At 44.3% G+C, this 19,133-nt stretch overlaps 1 protein-coding gene across 1 annotated transcript in view; it reads left to right on the top strand.

Moving 5' to 3' along the window:
* Positions 1 to 19,133, top strand: part of PKP2 (plakophilin 2) — a 60,696-nt gene that overhangs the window by 31,943 nt on the left and 9,620 nt on the right. The window contains exon 7 of the mRNA XM_084622566.1: positions 16,639 to 16,756. Coding sequence (XP_084478692.1) covers positions 16,639 to 16,756 — 118 coding nt within the window. The remainder of the gene's footprint in view (positions 1 to 16,638; positions 16,757 to 19,133) is intronic.

Genomic DNA, 19,133 nt, shown 5'->3' with positions numbered 1-19,133 from the left:
CCCTTTCCAAGGGGTGCTGCACAGCTAAAACTTTTCAGTAAAAATGACCAGTAATCAAGGATCCAGGTACGCAAGCCTTATTCGCATTGAAATCAAGGGGAAGGTACATGTGAGCAGGAACTGTTGCTGTGGCTTGCAGGATTAGGCCCTAAATATACATTATAATATTAAAGGTCTTTGAAAAAAATCCCAGGTGCACCATTACAAAGTCTGAGCAGGGGTGGGGAGAGTCATTTAGTCCAATACAAGGGAAGACAGTCATTTAAAAAAACCCTGAAAAAATACTTTTCCAGTCAGTGTTGTAAAGCGTAGAGGGATGGGTGAAACTGAGTATCCAACAGGAGTGGTTTTCCAAACCCTGGGGCCGTTGTAGCAAAGTTCTCTCACCTACTGCTCTAAACTGTGGATGGTGAAAGGTAGTGATCATCTCCACGGGGAAGAGATGTCAGAGCACATGTATCTCATCCACAAAAATACTGCCTCTGACACAGTTGTCACATCACTTGCAAAATCAATACCTGTTTAATTTTGTTCAGTATAATTTATAGGAAGAGTGAAGTTCTCATTCAAATAGTAGCTGTACATTTGGTAGTCTCACAAAAACATGGTCTGCCCCTTTGTTTTCTCCCTCCCATACACGCCCTAAATACTTAACATACTCACACACAGCTTGGATATTTGTCAGTACCTCTGGGCAGCCGGGTGGATTTAGGATTGCAATAAATGAAGCATTCTTATTTGAAAAGTAATTTTGCAATGCTCATTGATGCGGCTGGAGAATAAAAGTTAAACCAGAAAGTTTATTTAGTTATTTTTTTTATTGTGCTAGAATGAAACATTGTTATGGAAAGTACTTACAAATTGTAGTAACAGGTTTCAGAGTAACAGCCGTGTTAGTCTGTATTCGCAAAAAGAAAAGGAGTACTTGTGGCACCTTAGAGACTAACCAATTTATTAGAGCATAAGCTTTCGTGAGCTACAGCTCACCTCAGTGCATACATACATACAAAGAAACCTGTCTTAAGCATTCAAGTGACTGATATATCGATTCCTTGATTAGAACATGGCCTTCTAATAAAGGTGAAGCAAAGCTGTATTGTGTACACGTATAGCTACTTTGGGGTGGTTTCTTAAGATATTGTCAAACAAGGCAGAAGGCTGCCTGTTCTATTGATTTCACTGTCGTGGGGGTATTTTCTGAAATTCTGCGTTCACTGACTGCTCACAGGCAAGACTTCAGCAACGTGGTTACCTTTATAATTAATGAAGCTTAGGGTATTGTAAAACAATGGCTTGTGCAGCCTCTGGAGAGGAGGCTCCAGGTACATGAGCAATGCAGGTGCTTCTGTGGTGAGTCTGTGACACTGGGATCAGTCCCATGCAGAATTTGCTCCTCTGCCTTCCCAGCTGTTGTAACAGTGCTATGAAGCAGTGATGTAGCAAGGGGAAGGACGTCAAATACACAGCTGCATTATTTATGGTCCTCGAGCTGGCCAAAATATTTCTATTCCATGCTGCTGTACTGCATCTGCTTGAGTGAGACTGGATTCCAGAGGTCCCCAAGCAGCTAGCCCACTGAAAAGAATCACCATAGGTAACAATTTAATTTGTGAACTCAGCTATCGAGCGTTTAGGTTCTGATCCAGTACTAAGTAAAAGAAGTCTTTCCATGGACTTTAAGGAGTCAGGATCATTGAATAACCAAATGAGTAATTTTCAAACTATTCACCCAGGAATTGTAAAACAGACACTATTCAGTTATAGTAATTTTATACCAAACACTTACTCACTTACTTACTGATAAGTGTTGTGCCACTGACTTTTTACTTGTTATTGAGAGCATGGATGAGATGCAAAATTAGCCCATGGAAGCCTAAGGTGTGTCAGAACTGGAGGTTAAAACTGAACAGTCAGTGAACACAGTTGTATTCCCCTCTGTCCTTTCAGTCTGCAGCATATGGTTTTTTTCTTTAAATCTGATATGGGATACACTGAGACACACCTTCGTGGTGGAGACATTACAGAAATGTTCCTTTGTCTTTAATTGAAAATAATCAGCTTGCAGATGTGTGTTTTGTTAACAAATTTTTTGGCTTTGGCATACAGATCTCCTTTAGTGGAATAGTTGCATATATATTGCAGAAACCACTGCTGCTGCGCTAAAGGTATTGCATAAGCCATTCTCCTTTGTCAAACATCATGGTTTTACAGCAAACATGCAGTCGTGGTTATACCAGACACATGTTCAACCATGACAGGTTTCAGAGTAGCAGCTGTGTTAGTCTGTATCTGTAAAAAGAAAAGGAGGACTTGTGGCACCTTAGAGACTAACAAATTTATTTGAGCATAAGCTTTCATGAGCTAACGCTCACTGATGAAGTGAGCTGTAGCTCGCGAAAGCTTATGCTCTAATAAATTTGTTAGTCTCTAAGGTGCCACAAGTCCTCCTTTTCTTTTTATGTTCAACAATGAAGATTCTGTTCCTGTAGGAACACTGCAAGGCCACAGATATCCTAACTACTAATTAACTTCTGCTCTAAGGAATAATAAACCAATATAAAAGGCAAGACATTTTATTTGAAGGATTATAAAACCAAACTGAGGCAAATATTAACTACTTGATATAAACTTTTGTGTCCTAGTTAATGTCTACTATGGGGTACTGTACATACAACTAAAAAGATAATCCTGGCACCTATAACTGTACCAAAGCTTTGTGTATGCAAAGAGATATGCCTGTTAGTTGTGCCCCTTTACAATGGGCATCTGTCATCTTAGGCTCGATTAGTTATTTGTTTACATATATAGCCCAGAACAGCCACTTCATAGCCAGGTTGCAGAGGCACAGAATTATTCCCAGTTCTGGCCGGGTACTAGTCTTACACAGCTTATTGTGGCAACTTAACAAACCTTGATATTTGCTTAGTAAAGGATAAAGACTTACAATGTGAACTGTTTTGGATCAAATAAAAATGGACATTGAGCCAAACTCGTCGCTGGGGTAGCTCCACAGAGTTCAGTGGAATTACAAAACCTGTTCACAGAATCAAAAGAGTTTTGATTAACTTTTTTTCAAAAGTCTTTTTGTTTGCACTCTTCTGCCCTTCCCACTTTTGTGTAATGAAATACCACGAGAAGATGTATTTCTGACCAAAATGAGATCAAGAAGTACTGAGGAACTCACAAATAAGGCTGACCTGTCAGATTGTGTAACCCAGTTCTTAGTGGAAAAAAAAGATTCTGATAAGATTTAGAATCCTTGCCAAGCCAAGCCTTATAAAATTGTCCATTTTCAATAAAGGATAAAGAGAAATGGTCTTGATTTTTTTCTCTCACACTTCAACATTGTTGTTGTCCCATAGATTACAGTGGAATTACCCCTGCTGTGTGTCTGTATTAAATATAGGAGAATCTGGCTCAAAGGATCACTGAAATCCAAGAGAATGCTACAGAAAAGTCATGCAGTGAAAAACAGGGCACAGAAGGTGCTATGCTGGCAAATAATTTGTTTTAATGTATATACATTGCCAGAATATAAATCTGTAATTAGTCCTTTCTTTTGTAATAACTGCTATGTTTGTTGCTCATGTTGTTAAAGTCTGTAGCCTGCAGCCTGTATTGCAGCATGAAAGCTGTGCTTTGAAGTTTAAAAATTATGCGTGGCATATTTCTCGTGTTAAAGGTGAACTGCAAAGCTGCTTTTCAAAAAATTAACACACTCTTCCTGATATCTTCATGAAGATATTCTTCATGAATAGCTGCAGAAGATAAATGCAGGCCAAAAAATAAGTAAGAAAAATGTTTTTAAAAATTGACATTGAAATATTTAAAAATGTATTACTTCTTTACTTACAAGATAAGTCCTAAATTCAAGATTCACCTTCAACAGCTGATAACATTGCAAATAGCTAGAACACTGCAATGAACACAGGAAAATGCTTACCACCTCTGTTCCAGTGTGTATATGATCTTGGTCAATTATTGCAGGAGAAACACAGAAGTCCAATCTTGAGGCCAGGATCAGGCCCATGAGCAGGGGTGGGGAGTGGGCAGAGGATGAAGGTTGAACTGATTTTCATATATTTTGCTTTGAGTGTTAAAATATTGGCACTGTTTACCCTGAGCAAGTGATATGAGTGATAGTGGGTTGTGATTTTAGAAGAATTTCAAAATCCCTTCCTACTGTGATATTTGTGATCCCCCTCCAATTGTGTGCTCCCTTTTGCAAATACTGCCGGTTATAAAGCTGAACATTAGAAAATGATCAGGCATGTTTCAGTGGCTGTCAGACACTGAGCTTCTGACACAATGGCATTGTTTGTATCTGAAAGCAACTTCTGCATTGTGTCCTGAACACGCAGAGTAAATCAAAAGAAAGGGTGTGTTGCCTAACAACCAAGCAAATAGATAAAATTGGCTTTATTATTTGATGAGTTAGTCAAAGGAGTGCTGCAGACCTGGCATCGAACCCAGGAAAACTGTTGTGGGTTTTAAAGGTAATGTTGCATGTCTTTCTCTTGATCTGAAAGTACTGCACTCTGCTCTGCTTTGGCTTCATTCATTCCACAAGTGGAACTAGATGGGTTGAGTAGCCTCACAGCCTGAAATATTATGGTAGCCACTACACACTGAATATATGGTCTTGGGCAGGGGTTCTCAAACTGGGGGTCGGGACCCCTCAGGGGGTTGCGAGGTTATTACATTGGGGGTCGCGAGCTGTCAGCCTCCACCCCAAACCCCGCTTTGCCTCCAGCATTTATAATGGTGTTAAATATATTAAAAAGAATTTTTAATTTATAAGGGGGGTTGCACTCAGAGGCTTGCTATTTGAAAGGGGTCACCAGTACAAAAGTTTAAGAACCACTGGTCTTGGGTATGTCAGTGAATGGCTGATATGGCTCTGCCTTTAATATAAAAAACAAAACCCTGTTCTTAGCACAAGACTTCGTGTTTCTTTGCTGTACTTTGAACACGGATGAGAATGTGATCTCCCTTTTGGCATGAAATACCTGTTCAGAAGGGTTCTTCATGAATAACAGGAGATGAATGCCTTGCATTGGACAGAAGATGATTTGTTCTGCCCGAGCTGCTGCAGAAGCAGATTTACACAAACCAGGCGAGAGGCAGAGCTCCTTAACTGCAGAGTGGGAAGGCTGCTTCCTTATCAGAGCTGTGTGCTGCCCTTAATAGTCTCTGGAATGTTCATTCCCGCTTCACTGTCCACTTCTCCTTCTCCATACCAATTCATTCTTTGTTTAAAACAACACAGACCTAGGGCGTAGGACCTAGTGCTCAGCATACCACAGCCGCCAATCTTTCTTATTTCAGCAGAGGAGTCCTGGCTTTTTAAAATCATTCCTATGGGTCGCTTTATAACTGGAATGTCCCACAGCAAAATGTATCCCAGTTCTTTGAAAGGACGGATGGCCTTTTGCTTAAGGAACTGACCTAGGGCTTAGGACATCTGGATTTAGTTCCCAGTTGTGACTCAGAATTCCTGACACGCCTTGGAAGAGTCACTTAGTCTCTCAAAATGTGGTTGTACAGTGCTCAACAGACTGGAGCCTGTAGGTGCTACTGTAATATAAATTAGTAATGATATTACACCTCTTTGACCCCTGTTGCAGCAGGACCTTTTTACATTATCTCCATCCTCTAAAGTTTCCTTCCAATTATTGCTATCTTTTCTGGTCTCCCACCCAGCTTCACAACCCATTCATTTCCTCCCTGTTCTTTCCAGCTCAGCAGCTTGCAGCCCACCACCTTAGTCGGTTACTAAATTCATCCCTGAATTCGCCAGCACACTGCAGCATTGATTCAGTACAGCCTCAGAACAAAAAGCACCACCTGTTGATTCACAACATCCTCTGTCCTCACGGTGCTCCCTGAAGGACTCTCATCTACTTTCTGACCTGGCCTGACCCTGCTTAGGGCCAGATGGTCGCAGCCCTTACTTGGTCATGTACAGGGGAGTAAGTCTTCCCTCCCTGTTACTCCCCTGCTCAAATTGTGGTAGGGAACGAAAAGAGCTATGGCCATACACGCGCACACACAGCTGGGCACACAGTGGAGAGTAAAGGGAGGGATGAAATAACTTACTTCTCCCTAGATCAGAGGAGGAGTTGTGCCTCTGAATCATAATTTGTTCTTGGTTCTGCTCCTTAGGCAGTGCAGCCATGTGCCAGCCCTGGCCAGCAATTGTAAGGCTGCACTCTAGCCCTTTGTAAGATCTGACAGTATTACATATCCATGCACTATGGCTGCTGCTGTCAAAAATTCATACATTCGGATGGTTTTTTGTGCAGTGATTTTAAACTAGTATGCGGTGGCATAGTGCAATTCCATATCAGCAAGTGTGTCTTCGCTGGTAATGGAAATTCCATACTTCTCATTCATGATATTTTTAGCTCTTATGTGCTAGTGAAACTATTTTTGATATGCACAAGCAAGGCTGTTACACCCACACACACCTCTGTTGACATAACTGTAAACTGACAAAAGGACTTGTTTCAAGTGTGTTGCATCTGAGGAAAATTAAAATTGCAAAGCAACACCGATGGACACCATGTGAATAAGCTTGATTTCCAAGTGCATTAATTCTACTCAGTATAATTTCACAAGGAAATGTATGAACTCAGAATTATGCATACTAACAACAAAGCATGACTGAAAAGAAAACTGCAGTTATAGTGTGTCCTTGTTTAAACTGTATGAATACCACCAGAGGCAAAAAAACATGAGAATTGCATTGGCAACATATAAAACACCACATCTGTTTTACAATGCGTAAACAATAGGGAACTTTTAAAGTGGGAGCTCATCAGCTTTATGGCATTAATAAAATTTTAAACTATTGTAATTTGCCACCTGGTTGTGTAAACATTTTTTGATGAATTTATTGTGAGGGATTCATTTAAAGGGAAATTTTGCTACTTTGTTTGTGATGAACTGTGATATCAGACTGTATTTTATATTGTTTTCCAACAAAGAACCTGAAATGTGGTGCATTATGCAGGCCCCTCCCCAGCAGAACTGCCTGAGGCCTAAATAGTGAGGCTTAGATTTATGATGCCAGCAGTCTGAAATTCAGATCATGTCATAAATATAAAGGGAAGGGTAAACCCCTTTGAAATCCCTCCTGGACAGGGGAAAGCTCCTCTCACCTGTAAAGGATTAAGAAGCTAAAGGTAACCTCGCTGGCACCTGACCAAAATGACCAATGAGGAGACAAGATACTTTCAAAAGCTGGGAGGAGGGAGAGAAACAAAGGGTCTGTGTGTCTGTCTATATGCTGGGTTTCTGCCGGGGATAGACCAGGAATGGAGTCTTAGAACTTTTAGTAAGTAATCTAGTTAGGCATGTGTTAGATTATGATTTCTTTAAATGGCTGAGAAAAAAATTGTGCTGAATAGAATAACTATTTCTCTGTGTATCTCTTTTGTAACTTAAGGTTTTGCCTAGAGGGGTTCTCTATGTTTTGAATCTAATTACCCTGTAAGGTATCTACCATCCTGATTTTACAGGGGGAATTTCTTTATTTCTATTTACTTCTATTTTTATTAAAAGTCTTCTTGTAAGAAAACTGAATGCTTTTTCATTGTTCTCAGATCCAAGGGTTTGGGTCTGTGGTCACCTATGCAAATTGGTGAGGCTTTTTATCCAACATTTCCCAGGAAAGGGGGGGTACAAGTGTTGGGAGGATTGTTCCTTGTTCTTAAGATCCAAGGGTCTGGGTCTGTAGTCACCTAGGCAAATTGGTGAGGCTTTTTACCAAACCTTGTCCAGGAAGTGGGGTGCAAGGTTTTGGGAAGTATTTTGGGGGGAAAGACGCGTCCAAACAGCTCTTCCCCAGTAACCAGTATTAGTTTGGTGGTGGTAGCGGCCAGTCCAAGGACAACGGGTGGAATATTTTGTACCTTGGGGAAGTTTTGACCTAAGCTGGTAAAGATAAGCTTAGGAGGTTTTTCATGCAGGTCCCCACATCTGTACCCTAGAGTTCAGAGTGGGGGAGGAACCTTGACATGGTGGCATAGTGGTGGGATTAACCTGAAATCATTTTGAGATCCAGTTGAGATTTTTTGAACTAGAAATACAGATTTTAAAAAGGAAATTTTTTTTCCCTTTGGAAAGGAAATCCAGAAAGCAGCTGAAACTGAAAGCAGCTTGTTTTTTCTCTGCTTTGTGGCCAAGCAGAGACAAAAGGGGATTATCTTTGTGAATTGCAGGTTTTCTTTGCCTGGAGGCAGGGTACTTAACTCCTGCAGGGAAATTCACAGTCTTCCAACCCAGAGTTTTGTTTTTTTTTCTTTTCTTCCTAAAAGTAAATAGGGGGTGTGTGTTCTACCCATTTGCTTTTTCTTTGGGCTGGGTAAGCAGGTTTCCAAGTAGTTGGAGGTTTTTTGCTTTAATTTGGGCCCAGAGCAGAGACAAGGGAATTGTCTTTTTCTGTAGGCTGACAATCACTATCAGAGAATAGGTATTCTATTCCAGCACAGCAAAATTTTACAGCCAAGTTTTGTTTGTTTATTTCTAAACCTCGGGTGTAAAGTTAGTTAAAAACAGAGAGGTTAGAATGACAAAATCCGCAGCTCGACTACAGCTGGAATTAGCCAAATTTCAGGCTGAGGAAAAACAAAGGGAACATGAAAGACAGATAGAACTCATGCGGCTGGAGAAGGAGGTACAGGAGGCTGCCCACAAGAGGGAAATGGAGGCAAGGAAGCATGTGGAGGAGGAGAAGGAAAAAGAGAGGAAGCATGTGGAGGAGGTGGAGAGGATAAAGGCCCAGCAGAATATACCAACAAACCCTAGCAATCCTTCTCCAGGTACCACTTCCCATCCCAGAAAGTTCCCCACCTACAAGGCAGGTGATGATACTGAGGCCTTCTTAGAAAACTTCGAAAGGGCCTGCCTTGGGTACAACATCTCTACTGACCAATACATGGTAGAGCTGAGGCCGCAGCTCAGTGGACCCTTAGCTGAGGTGGCAGCTGAAATGCCTAAAGAACACATGAACAAGTATGAACTGTTTAAATCCAAGGCGAGAGTCAGAATGGGGATAACACCCGAGCAGTCTCGTCGGAGGTTCAGAGCCCTAAGGTGGAAACCAGACATGTCATTTACCCGACATGCCTACCATATTGTGAAACATTGGGATGCCTGGATATCAGGAGCAAGTGTTGAATCTCCAGTAAATTTGCCCTTCCTAATGCAAATGGAACAATTCTTAGAGGGTGTTCCTGAGGAAATAGAAAGATACATCCTAGATGGGAAACCCAAAACTGTAATCGAGGCAGGAGAGATTGGAGCCAGATGGGTGGAGGTGGCAGAGAAGAAGAAAACTGGTCGCAGTTGGAGCGGAGACCAGAAGGGACCACCCCAGACCACACCCTATTACCGGGGGCCGCCCAAAGCCCCACCTACCTCCCAAAGAACCCTCCAGACCCCTTATCGTCCCGCCACCCCGTTCTCCAGCAACCCTCCTCGCCCCAGTGACCTGTCAGCTGGACGATGTTTTAAATGTAACGAGCTGGGGCATGTAAAGGCCAACTGCCCCAAGAACCCCAACAGATTACAGTTCATTGCACCGGAATCACACCAGAGGTCCACAGGCCCAGATACCTCCCAGATACCCTTGAAGCGGAGGGAAACTGTGAGTGTGGGCGGGAAGAAGGTCACCGCGTGGAGGGACACCGGAGCACAAGTGTCAGCTATCCATGCTTCCTTAGTGGACCCCAATTTAATCAACCCAGAGATCCAAGTGACGATTCAACCCTTCAAGTCCAACTCTTTCAATTTGCCTACAGCCAAGTTGCCTGTCCAGTACAAGGGCTGGTCAGGAATGTGGACTTTTGCAGTCTATGATGATTATCCCATCCCCATGCTGTTGGGGGAAGAAGACTTGGCCAATCATGTGAAGCAGGCCAAGAGGGTGGGAACGGTCACCCGCAGCCAGGCTAAACAAGCCGTGAGGCCTAGCTCTGTTCCGGAAACTTCTATCAGGACCCGGTCAGAGGTGATGGACCCGGACCCCAGGCCAATGTCTGCAACAGCAGTAGTGGATCCAGTCCCAGAGACCCAGATGGAACCAGTCCCAGAACCGGAACCAGCCGAACAACCAACACCAGACCCAGTGTCAGCACTGAATCCAGTACTTGCAACCTCAACACCAGAGGGCCCCACCGACCCTGAACTGGCAGCAGCCGATAACCCTACACAAGAGGCTCAGCCGGAGCCTGAATCCCAACATAGTGCACCAGCGGAGAGCGGTTCACAGTCAACAGAAACAGCTCCATCCCCTATATCGCTTCCAGAGGGACCAAGCCTAGGTCTCCAATCCAATGAGGAACTGATGTCTCCAGCATCAAGGGAACAGTTCCAGACTGAACAGGAAGCAGATGAAAGCCTCCAGAGAGCTTGGACGGCGACACGGAGCAACCCACCGCCTCTCAGCTCTTCTAATCGATCCAGGTTTGTTGTAGAAAGAGGACTTTTATACAAGGAAACTCTTTCTGGTGGACACCAGGAAGACTGGCATCCTCAGAGACAGTTGGTAGTTCCAACTAAATACCGGGCCAAGCTCTTGAGCTTAGCCCATGATCACCCTAGTGGCCATGCTGGGGTGAACAGGACCAAAGACCGTTTGGGGGGGTCATTCCACTGGGAGGGAATGGGCAAGGATGTTTCTACCTATGTCCAGTCTTGTGAGGTGTGCCAAAGAGTGGGAAAACTCCAAGACCAGGTCAAAGCCCCTCTCCAGCCACTCCCCATCATTGAAGTTCCATTTCGGCGAGTAGCTGTGGATATTCTGGGTCCTTTTCTGGAAAAGACAGCCAGAGGAAAGCAGTACATACTGACTTTCATGGATTTTGCCACCCGATGGCCGGAAGCAGTAGCTCTAAGCAACACCAGGGCTAAAAGTGTGTCAGGCACTAGCAGAGATTTTTGCCAGGGTAGGTTGGCCCTCCGACATCCTCACAGATGCAGGGACTAATTTCCTGGCAGGAACTATGAAAAACCTTTGGGAAGTTCATGGGGTAAATCACTTGGTTGCCACTCCTTACCACCATCAAACAAATGGCATGGTGGAGAAGTTTAATGGAACTTTGGGGGCCATGATACGTAAATTCGTAAATGAGCACTCCAATGATTGGGACCTAGTGTTGCAGCAGTTGCTCTTTGCCTACAGAGCTGTACCACATCCCAGTTTAGGGTTTTCCCCATTTGAACTTGTATATGGCCGTGAGGTTAAGGGGCCATTGCAGTTGGTGAAGCAGCAATGGGAGGGATTTACACCTTCTCCAGGAACTAACATTCTGGACTTTGTAACCAACCTACAAAACACCCTCCGAACCTCTTTAGCCCTTGCTAGAGAAAACTTACAGGATGCTCAAAAAGAGCAAAAAGCCTGGTATGATAAACATGCCAGAGAGCGTTCCTTCAAAGTAGGAGACCAGGTCATGGTCTTAAAGGCGCTCCAGGCCCATAAAATGGAAGCATCGTGGGAAGGGCCATTCACGGTCCAGGAGCGCCTGGGAGCTGTTAATTATCTCATAGCATTCCCCACCTCCAACCGAAAGCCTAAGGGGTACCATATTAATTCTCTAAAGCCCTTTTATTCCAGAGAATTAAAGGTTTGTCAGTTTACAGCCCAGGGAGGAGACGATGCTGAGTGGCCTGAAGGTGTCTACTACGAAGGGAAATGTGCTGGTGGTGTGGAAGAGGTGAACCTCTCCATGACCCTTGGGCGTATGCAGCGACAGCAGATCAAGAAGCTGTGCACTAGCTATGCGCCAACGTTCTCAGCCACCCCAGGACTGACTGAACGGGCATACCACTCCATTGACACAGGTAATGCTCACCCAATTAGGGTCCACCCTTACCGGGTGTCTCCTCAAGCTAAAACTGCTATAGAACGGGAGATCCAGGATATGTTACAGATGGGTGTAATCCGCCCCTCTGAAAGTGCATGGGCATCTCCAGTGGTTCTAGTTCCCAAACCAGATGGGGAAATACGTTTTTCCGTGGACTACCGTAAGCTAAATGCTGTAACTCGCCCAGACAACTATCCAATGCCACGCACAGATGAACTATTAGAGAAACTGGGACGGGCCCAGTTCATCTCTACCTTGGACTTAACCAAGGGGTACTGGCAGGTACCGCTGGATGAATCTGCCAAGGAAAGGTCAGCCTTCACCACACATCTCGGGCTGTATGAATTTAATGTACTCCCTTTCGGGCTGCGAAATGCACCCGCCACTTTCCAAAGACTTGTAGATGGTCTCCTAGCGGGATTAGGAGAATATGCAGTCGCCTACCTTGACGATGTGGCCCCATTTTTGGATTCCTGGGCAGACCACCTGGAACATCTACAAAAAGTCCTTGAGCGCATAAGGGAGGCAGGACTAACTGTTAAGGCTAAGAAGTGTCAAATAGGCATAAACAGAGTGACTTACCTTGGACACCAGGTGGGTCAAGGAACTATCAGCCCCCTACAGGCCAAAGTGGATGCTATCCAAAAGTGGCCTGTCCCAAAGTCAAAGAAACAGGTTCAATCCTTCTTAGGCTTGGCCGGTTATTACAGACGATTTGTACCGCACTACAGCCAAATCGCCGCCCCACTGACAGACCTAACCAAAAAGAAACAGCCAAATGCTGTTCAGTGGACCAAAAAGTGTCAGAAGGCCTTTAACAAGCTTAAAGCGACACTCATGTCTGACCCTGTACTAAGGGCCCCAGACTTTGACAAACCGTTCCTAGTAACCACAGATGCGTCCGAGCGTGGTGTGGGAGCAGTTTTAATGCAGAAAGGACCTGATCAAGAATTCCACCCTGTAGTGTTTCTCAGCAAAAAACTGTCTGAGAGGGAAAGCTACTGGTCAGTCACTGAAAAAGAATGTTACGCCATTGTCTACGCTCTGGAAAAGCTACGCCCATATGTTTGGGGACGGCGTTTCCACCTGCAAACCGACCATGCTGCACTGAAGTGGCTTCACACTGTCAAGGAAACTAACAAAAAACTTCTTTGGTGGAGTTTAGCTCTCCAAGATTTTGATTTTGACATCGAACACATCTCAGGAGCTTCTAACAAAGTGTCTGATGCACTCTCCCGTGAAAGTTTCCCAGAATCAACTGGTTAAAATCGTCCTTGAGATGTGGAAAATATTGTTAGTCTTTATGTACTTGGTAGTATATTTAGAGATGCATGTGTCTTATTAACTCTGTTTTTCCTAGAGCTCTAGGAAGAAATCCCAGCCAGTGTTTCACCCTAGCTGAGATTTGGGGGGCGTGTTATAAATATAAAGGGAAGGGTAAACCCCTTTCAAATCCCTCCTGGACAGGGGAAAGCTCCTCTCACCTGTAAAGGGTTAAGAAGCTAAAGGTAACCTCGCTGGCACCTGACCAAAATGACCAATGAGGAGACAAGATACTTTCAAAAGCTGGGAGGAGGGAGAGAAACAAAAGGTCTGTGTGTCTGTCTATATGCTGGGTTTCTGCCGGGGATAGACCAGGAATGGAGTCTTAGAACTTTTAGTAAGTAATCTAGTTAGGCATGTGTTAGATTATGATTTCTTTAAATGGCTGAGAAAAGAATTGTGCTGAATAGAATAATTATTTCTCTCTGTGTATCTTTTTTGTAACTTAAGGTTTTGCCTAGAGGGGTTCTCTATGTTTTGAATCTAATTACCCTGTAAGGTATCTACCATCCTGATTTTACAGGGGGGATTTCTTTATTTCTATTTACTTCTATTTTTATTAAAAGTCTTCTTGTAAGAAAACTGAATGCTTTTTCATTGTTCTCAGATCCAAGGGTTTGGGTCTGTGGTCACCTATGCAAATTGGTGAGGCTTTTTATCCAACATTTCCCAGGAAAGGGGGGGTGCAAGTGTTGGGAGGATTGTTCATTGTTCTTAAGATCCAAGGGTCTGGGTCTGTAGTCACCTAGGCAAATTGGTGAGGCTTTTTACCAAACCTTGTCCAGGAAGTGGGGTGCAAGGTTTTGGGAAGTATTTTGGGGGGAAAGACGCGTCCAAACAGCTCTTCCCCAGTAACCAGTATTAGTTTGGTGGTGGCAGCGGCCAATCCAAGGACAACGGGTGGAATATTTTGTACCTTGGGGAAGTTTTGACCTAAGCTGGTAAAGATAAGCTTAGGAGGTTTTTCATGCAGGTCCCCACATCTGTACCCTAGAGTTCAGAGTGGGGGAGAAACCTTGACAGATCACATTACATTTATTTCTATATCTTAAAGTTATTGGCCTCATTGGTCTCTCCATAAATTGGTAGTTCATTCGGGGCTCAGGTTCAAGTGGGAGTTTTTGGTTTTTAAATCACTTTTATAGTTCATGTTAAGATTTTGTCTCACAAACCACAGATCTTCTGACTGAAAGCTGTCATCTCTGAGGCAGAAGAAATCATGCAGCACAGATTCAGTGGCAGTCTGCGCTGGAATGGGGGAGGGAGGGAAAGATGGCTTTAAGCTGCCTTTGCACTCCTATATTCTGGGACTCTTCAGGAGCCCTCTGGGCTTGACTGACTTAGAGTCCAACTGCCAGTAGGCTTCTATGGGCCATGGAAAGGAGAGAATAGCCAGAGAGTAGTATGCTCTGGTCATGTCCCCTACCTCTCCATTCCCTCGGTAAATTACCTTTGGAGATAGCAGGGGAGGCCAGTGTAAAGTTGCCTTGTCAGCTGTACACCTCTGAGCAAAAGCCCCTTACACAGAGGGCATTCCCTGGGGTGGAGACACCTACTTGTTGCCTTTAAGCCCCTTTTATGTAAAGGGGCCTTGAAGCAAACAGGGAATCAGGGCTAGGATCCTATATTGGGACACCGGGAGAGTGTAAATCTCCCCCCACCTCTCTTTCACCTGTGGGAGCAAAGGGGCACTAAAGATTTATAGCTGATGAGGAGATAGGCCCACAAACTCACCAGGTGGTCGTGGAGATGAGGTGAGCAAGGAGGAGGTGCTTGGCCACTGACCAGTCCATCAGTTCTTCATAGCATCGCTGTGGGGATTATAGGGGAGAGAAGGGAGCCTTTCCCAATGGATCTAGCAAAAGTCACCTCTCCTGCTTCCCTTTTGCATGCAGCAGCAAAAGTGGCTCATCTCCTCACTCCAAGAGGTGAGGCAAGACTGCTGCTGTCACTTCCAGCGAAAGCCTACTTCCTGTTCCCTCATGCCACATTCCTATCACTGCTGCTGTAAGGAAGCTCTGGGCCTTTTTCCCTCCTGGACTGAGCTCTCCTTACACTCACAGGAGATGTGGGCTTCTCTTCAACACTCACTAAGTTTGGGAAGTTGCTTATGCAGCAGAATTAATCTCTGGTTCTCGTTTGCTTACCAAGTGAGGTGAAGGGCAGTCACAAAAAAGGAGGGAAATATACATTTGTTCACTGTCCCAGTACAGGAGCTGGGACAAGGACTCTGATAATGTCTGGGCCACCAAAATAAACCCCAAAAAGAACAGAGCATGACTCCACCACTGCCTCTGGTCTCTGCTTTCAGCCACCTGGAAGTAGAAAGAGAGGCTGGGGAAAGAGGAAATACAATATGGAATTAACTCTGAAAGTGAATTTGAAGAACAAACTCTCAATTGGAGTTCAGCTCCAAAGGAACTACTGATTCCTGGGAACCCTTATGGAAAAGTCCTAATGTAATTTGCAGTTTGTATTGCAGCGGCATCTAGACACCAACCAAGTTGGTACCCCTTTGAACAAACACATAGAAATTAGAATATAGTAGGAGTGAAGCCAATAGGGTTCAAATAATCTATAGAATCCTCTATTAAATTCTATAGGTTTTTTAAATCAGCCTAATAAATTCTGTTGCTAGAATATAGTTCTCTATTAAGTGCTATATGATAGAATTTTTAAAAAAAATCTATAGAAAGGCTACTTGAATTTGGCCTCATAACTAAGACTTTAAATTGCAGTGAGCTGAAGAAGTATGAACTTGTTTTATGTCAATTTGTGGAATTGGGGAATAAGTATGTAGAATGCAGGGTATGGAGAAGGGAGTCGTCTTCCATTATTCAACACCTACATTTTATAACTAATGTGCAAAGGTTGCAGAACTTCTTCTCACGTGTAACTCTAGATGAGTGATCGTGGTTTGGAGGAGTTAATTGGTTGAGATAACTGCCCCAAAGTATGGATGCTTATCAAGACTTGGGGTCTGCCATACTGTGGCAGAAATCTTAAAATAATCTTTCCGTTGATATTTTGACACATCCATTTACAGTCCTGAACTGAACTAGAAATCTCAGTGGCACATGAAAATTAAATAATGGAAAAAGTCTATCAAACTTGTTCGAACTTTAAAAAAAGTGTTGGTCCAGCTTCTGGGCGAAGGTTTAATACCTGTCTTATTCTATACAAATAGATTCACCTATCCTTCTACAGTATGTTATATTGTCTGGGAGTACTTCCAGGGTTTTAAGATGGCAACCTTAATTAGCAGAGTCTTTTGTTACCTGATGACTTTTTGATTATCAACATCTGGTGACACCCAGCAGAGGAGTCAAGTCATGCCCCCACAACTTCAGTATCTTTTCTACTGTTTAGCCAGTGGGTGGGAGGAAGACAAGGAAGTGACCAATATAAATCTCTTCTTACCTATGTATTCCTTTCTGGACAGAAACATGAGTTCTGCTGGCCCAGAAGGAAGGAAAAAGATGAGAGAATGTGATGGATTGATTGATTCTCTTGTGTATTACATCCAAGGAACCACTGCAGACTACAAGCCTGATGACAAGGTATCTCTTCAAAATGAAAGGATTCTGCACCAGAACTAATTGGGAGCGGAAAACAACCAAACCATTCAATTCATAGGGATATGGTAGAACCTCAAAGATATGAACACCAGAGTTCCGGACTTACCGGTCAACTGGACATCCTGTGGAATCGGAAGTAATCAGGCAGCAGCAGAGACACACACAAACAAACAAAAGCAGATACTTTACTGTCTTGGGGCTTTAGCCCTGGGGCTCAGGGCTTCAGCTGGGGAGAGGGAGGTTAGGGCTGCAGCTCCAGGGTGGTGAGGAGGTCAGGGTTCTGGGCGGGTGTGACATTCCCCTCTGGTGTTATCTGGACCGTGATCTGCTAGGTCACTCCAATCCTTGACTCTGGGAGCCAGCCTTACTCGGTTCTGCTGTGAGAACCCCCACTCCTGGGCTGTTCACGCACAGTCTCTGGCATGTAAGTTGCCCCTTAGATTGTGTAACCGAACGACACTTGCCAATATCTCCAGTCCAAGACACACCCTAGGAACCTACGTCTTCTACAGCATCCAGTTATGCCCACTGGACGCTGCAAGCTTATGTGAGTTCGTCAATTTAACAAAGAAATTGATATGTCTTAGGCTTGTTATCCCAAAGGGAGTCTCGGACACGCTTGAAATCAAACGCATTGCTTCAGGTAGAATAAACAAACACATTTATTAACTACAAAGATAGATTTTAAGTGATTATAAGTCGAAGCATAACAAGTCGGATTTGGTCAAATGAAATAAAAACAAAACGCATTCTAAGCTGATCTTAACACTTTCAGTGCCCTTACAAACTTAGATGCCTGTCACCACAGGCTGGCTGATTGCTCTTCAGCCAGGCTCTCCCCATTGATCGACATTTCAGTCGCTTGGTGTGGTGTCTGTAAATGGAGGTGGAAAAGAGAGGAAGAGCATGGAAAACATCTGTCCCTTTTATTATGTCCTTTCTTTCCCCTTGTCTTTGCACCCCCTACCCCCTTCAGAGTCAGGTGAGCATTACCTCATGGTAGTCCCAAACTGACCAAAGGAAGCGGGGTGACTCACTCAAGAGTCCAACAGATCGTTTGTTGCTACCTGGGCCAGTGTCCTTTGTTCCTGTGAGGTTGGGCTGGGTTTGTCCCATACATGCCCTGATGAGGTGTGAACTGCCCCTCTGCTCTTGGGGAGTTTTGCCTGGGCTTGCTTTAAGCCGTGAGGACACATTTTCAGCCTCATAACTATATACATGAAAATACAACCTATAACAACAGTTACTATAACATCATCACTATGGGCAGGTCTACACTACAGCTGGGATTGATGTTCTGAGATCGATCCTCCAGTGGTCAGTTTAGCGGGTTTAGCGAAGACCTGACAAATCGACAGCAGATCACTCTTCAGTCAATCCCTGTACTCTACCCCTGACGAGAAGAGTAAGATATCGTAAGGTACTAAGAGTAAGGCCTAAGGTACGTCGACTTACCACGGTAGTATAGACAGAGCCTATAACAACAATGCACAGTGCATCATGAGCCTTCCAAAGACACCCGACCTGACAAACTTTGCATTGGATACCACACAATCATTTTATAAGAATGAACATGGGGGTGCTGGGTGTTCCCCCAAGGTACAGAAGGTCACAGTAGGGGAGCACCAGGGCTCCGGGCTTTAGATCTGGGGGGAGTTCTGGGGCTCGGAGCTTCAGCCCCCTGGCTCCTTTCCTGGCTTCAGCCCAGTGGGGGGTGCTGGGGCTCGGGGTGCTGGGGCTCAGGGCGCCCCCCCACTGCAGCGGAAACCAGGAGTGGAGCCGTGGGCAGCCCCAACCCCTAGCGCCCTCACCCCTGCATCAGAAGCCAGGAATGGAGCCACGGGCTGACGCCCCAAGCCCCAGCACTCCCCTCACATCTAAAGCCCTGAGACCTGGTGCTCCCAAGGGTCCGAAGCCCTGACCCTCCCCACCCTGTCCGGAGCCCTGACCCACCCTGCAGCTGCAGCCCCAACCTCCCCCCCACCTCAGTGGCTGAAGTCCATAATGTCTTGTTCAGAATTACGGACATTTCAGAGTTACGGACAGCCTCCATTCCCAAGGTGTCTGTAACTCTGAGGTTCTACTGTATGCAGAAATGATTGTGAAGCAACTACCACATTTTCACTTAGCAGAGATGAAATGTCAGATGAGACACTTTTCGTAGGGGGATTTATCATTGTGTCCTATGAGGATAACACATAGGTAGAGAGTAAACTTTTCAAAAATGTCTAAGTGAATATAATAAAATGTCCCATATTTTAAAAAGTGATTTAGAGCTAGATTTGTTTAATGTATTTAGAAGCCTAAAGATGTAGATGGGTACTTAGTGGGGTTTTCAAAAGCACCTGTGGTTTCTGGT

The sequence above is a fragment of the Lepidochelys olivacea genome (assembly GCF_965140295.1).
Source record: "Lepidochelys olivacea isolate rLepOli2 genome assembly, chromosome: 1".
Taxonomy (NCBI): Eukaryota; Metazoa; Chordata; order Testudines; family Cheloniidae; genus Lepidochelys; species Lepidochelys olivacea.
Note: the sequence above shows the minus strand (reverse complement) of the source record. Positions and strands in the feature narration are given on the sequence as shown.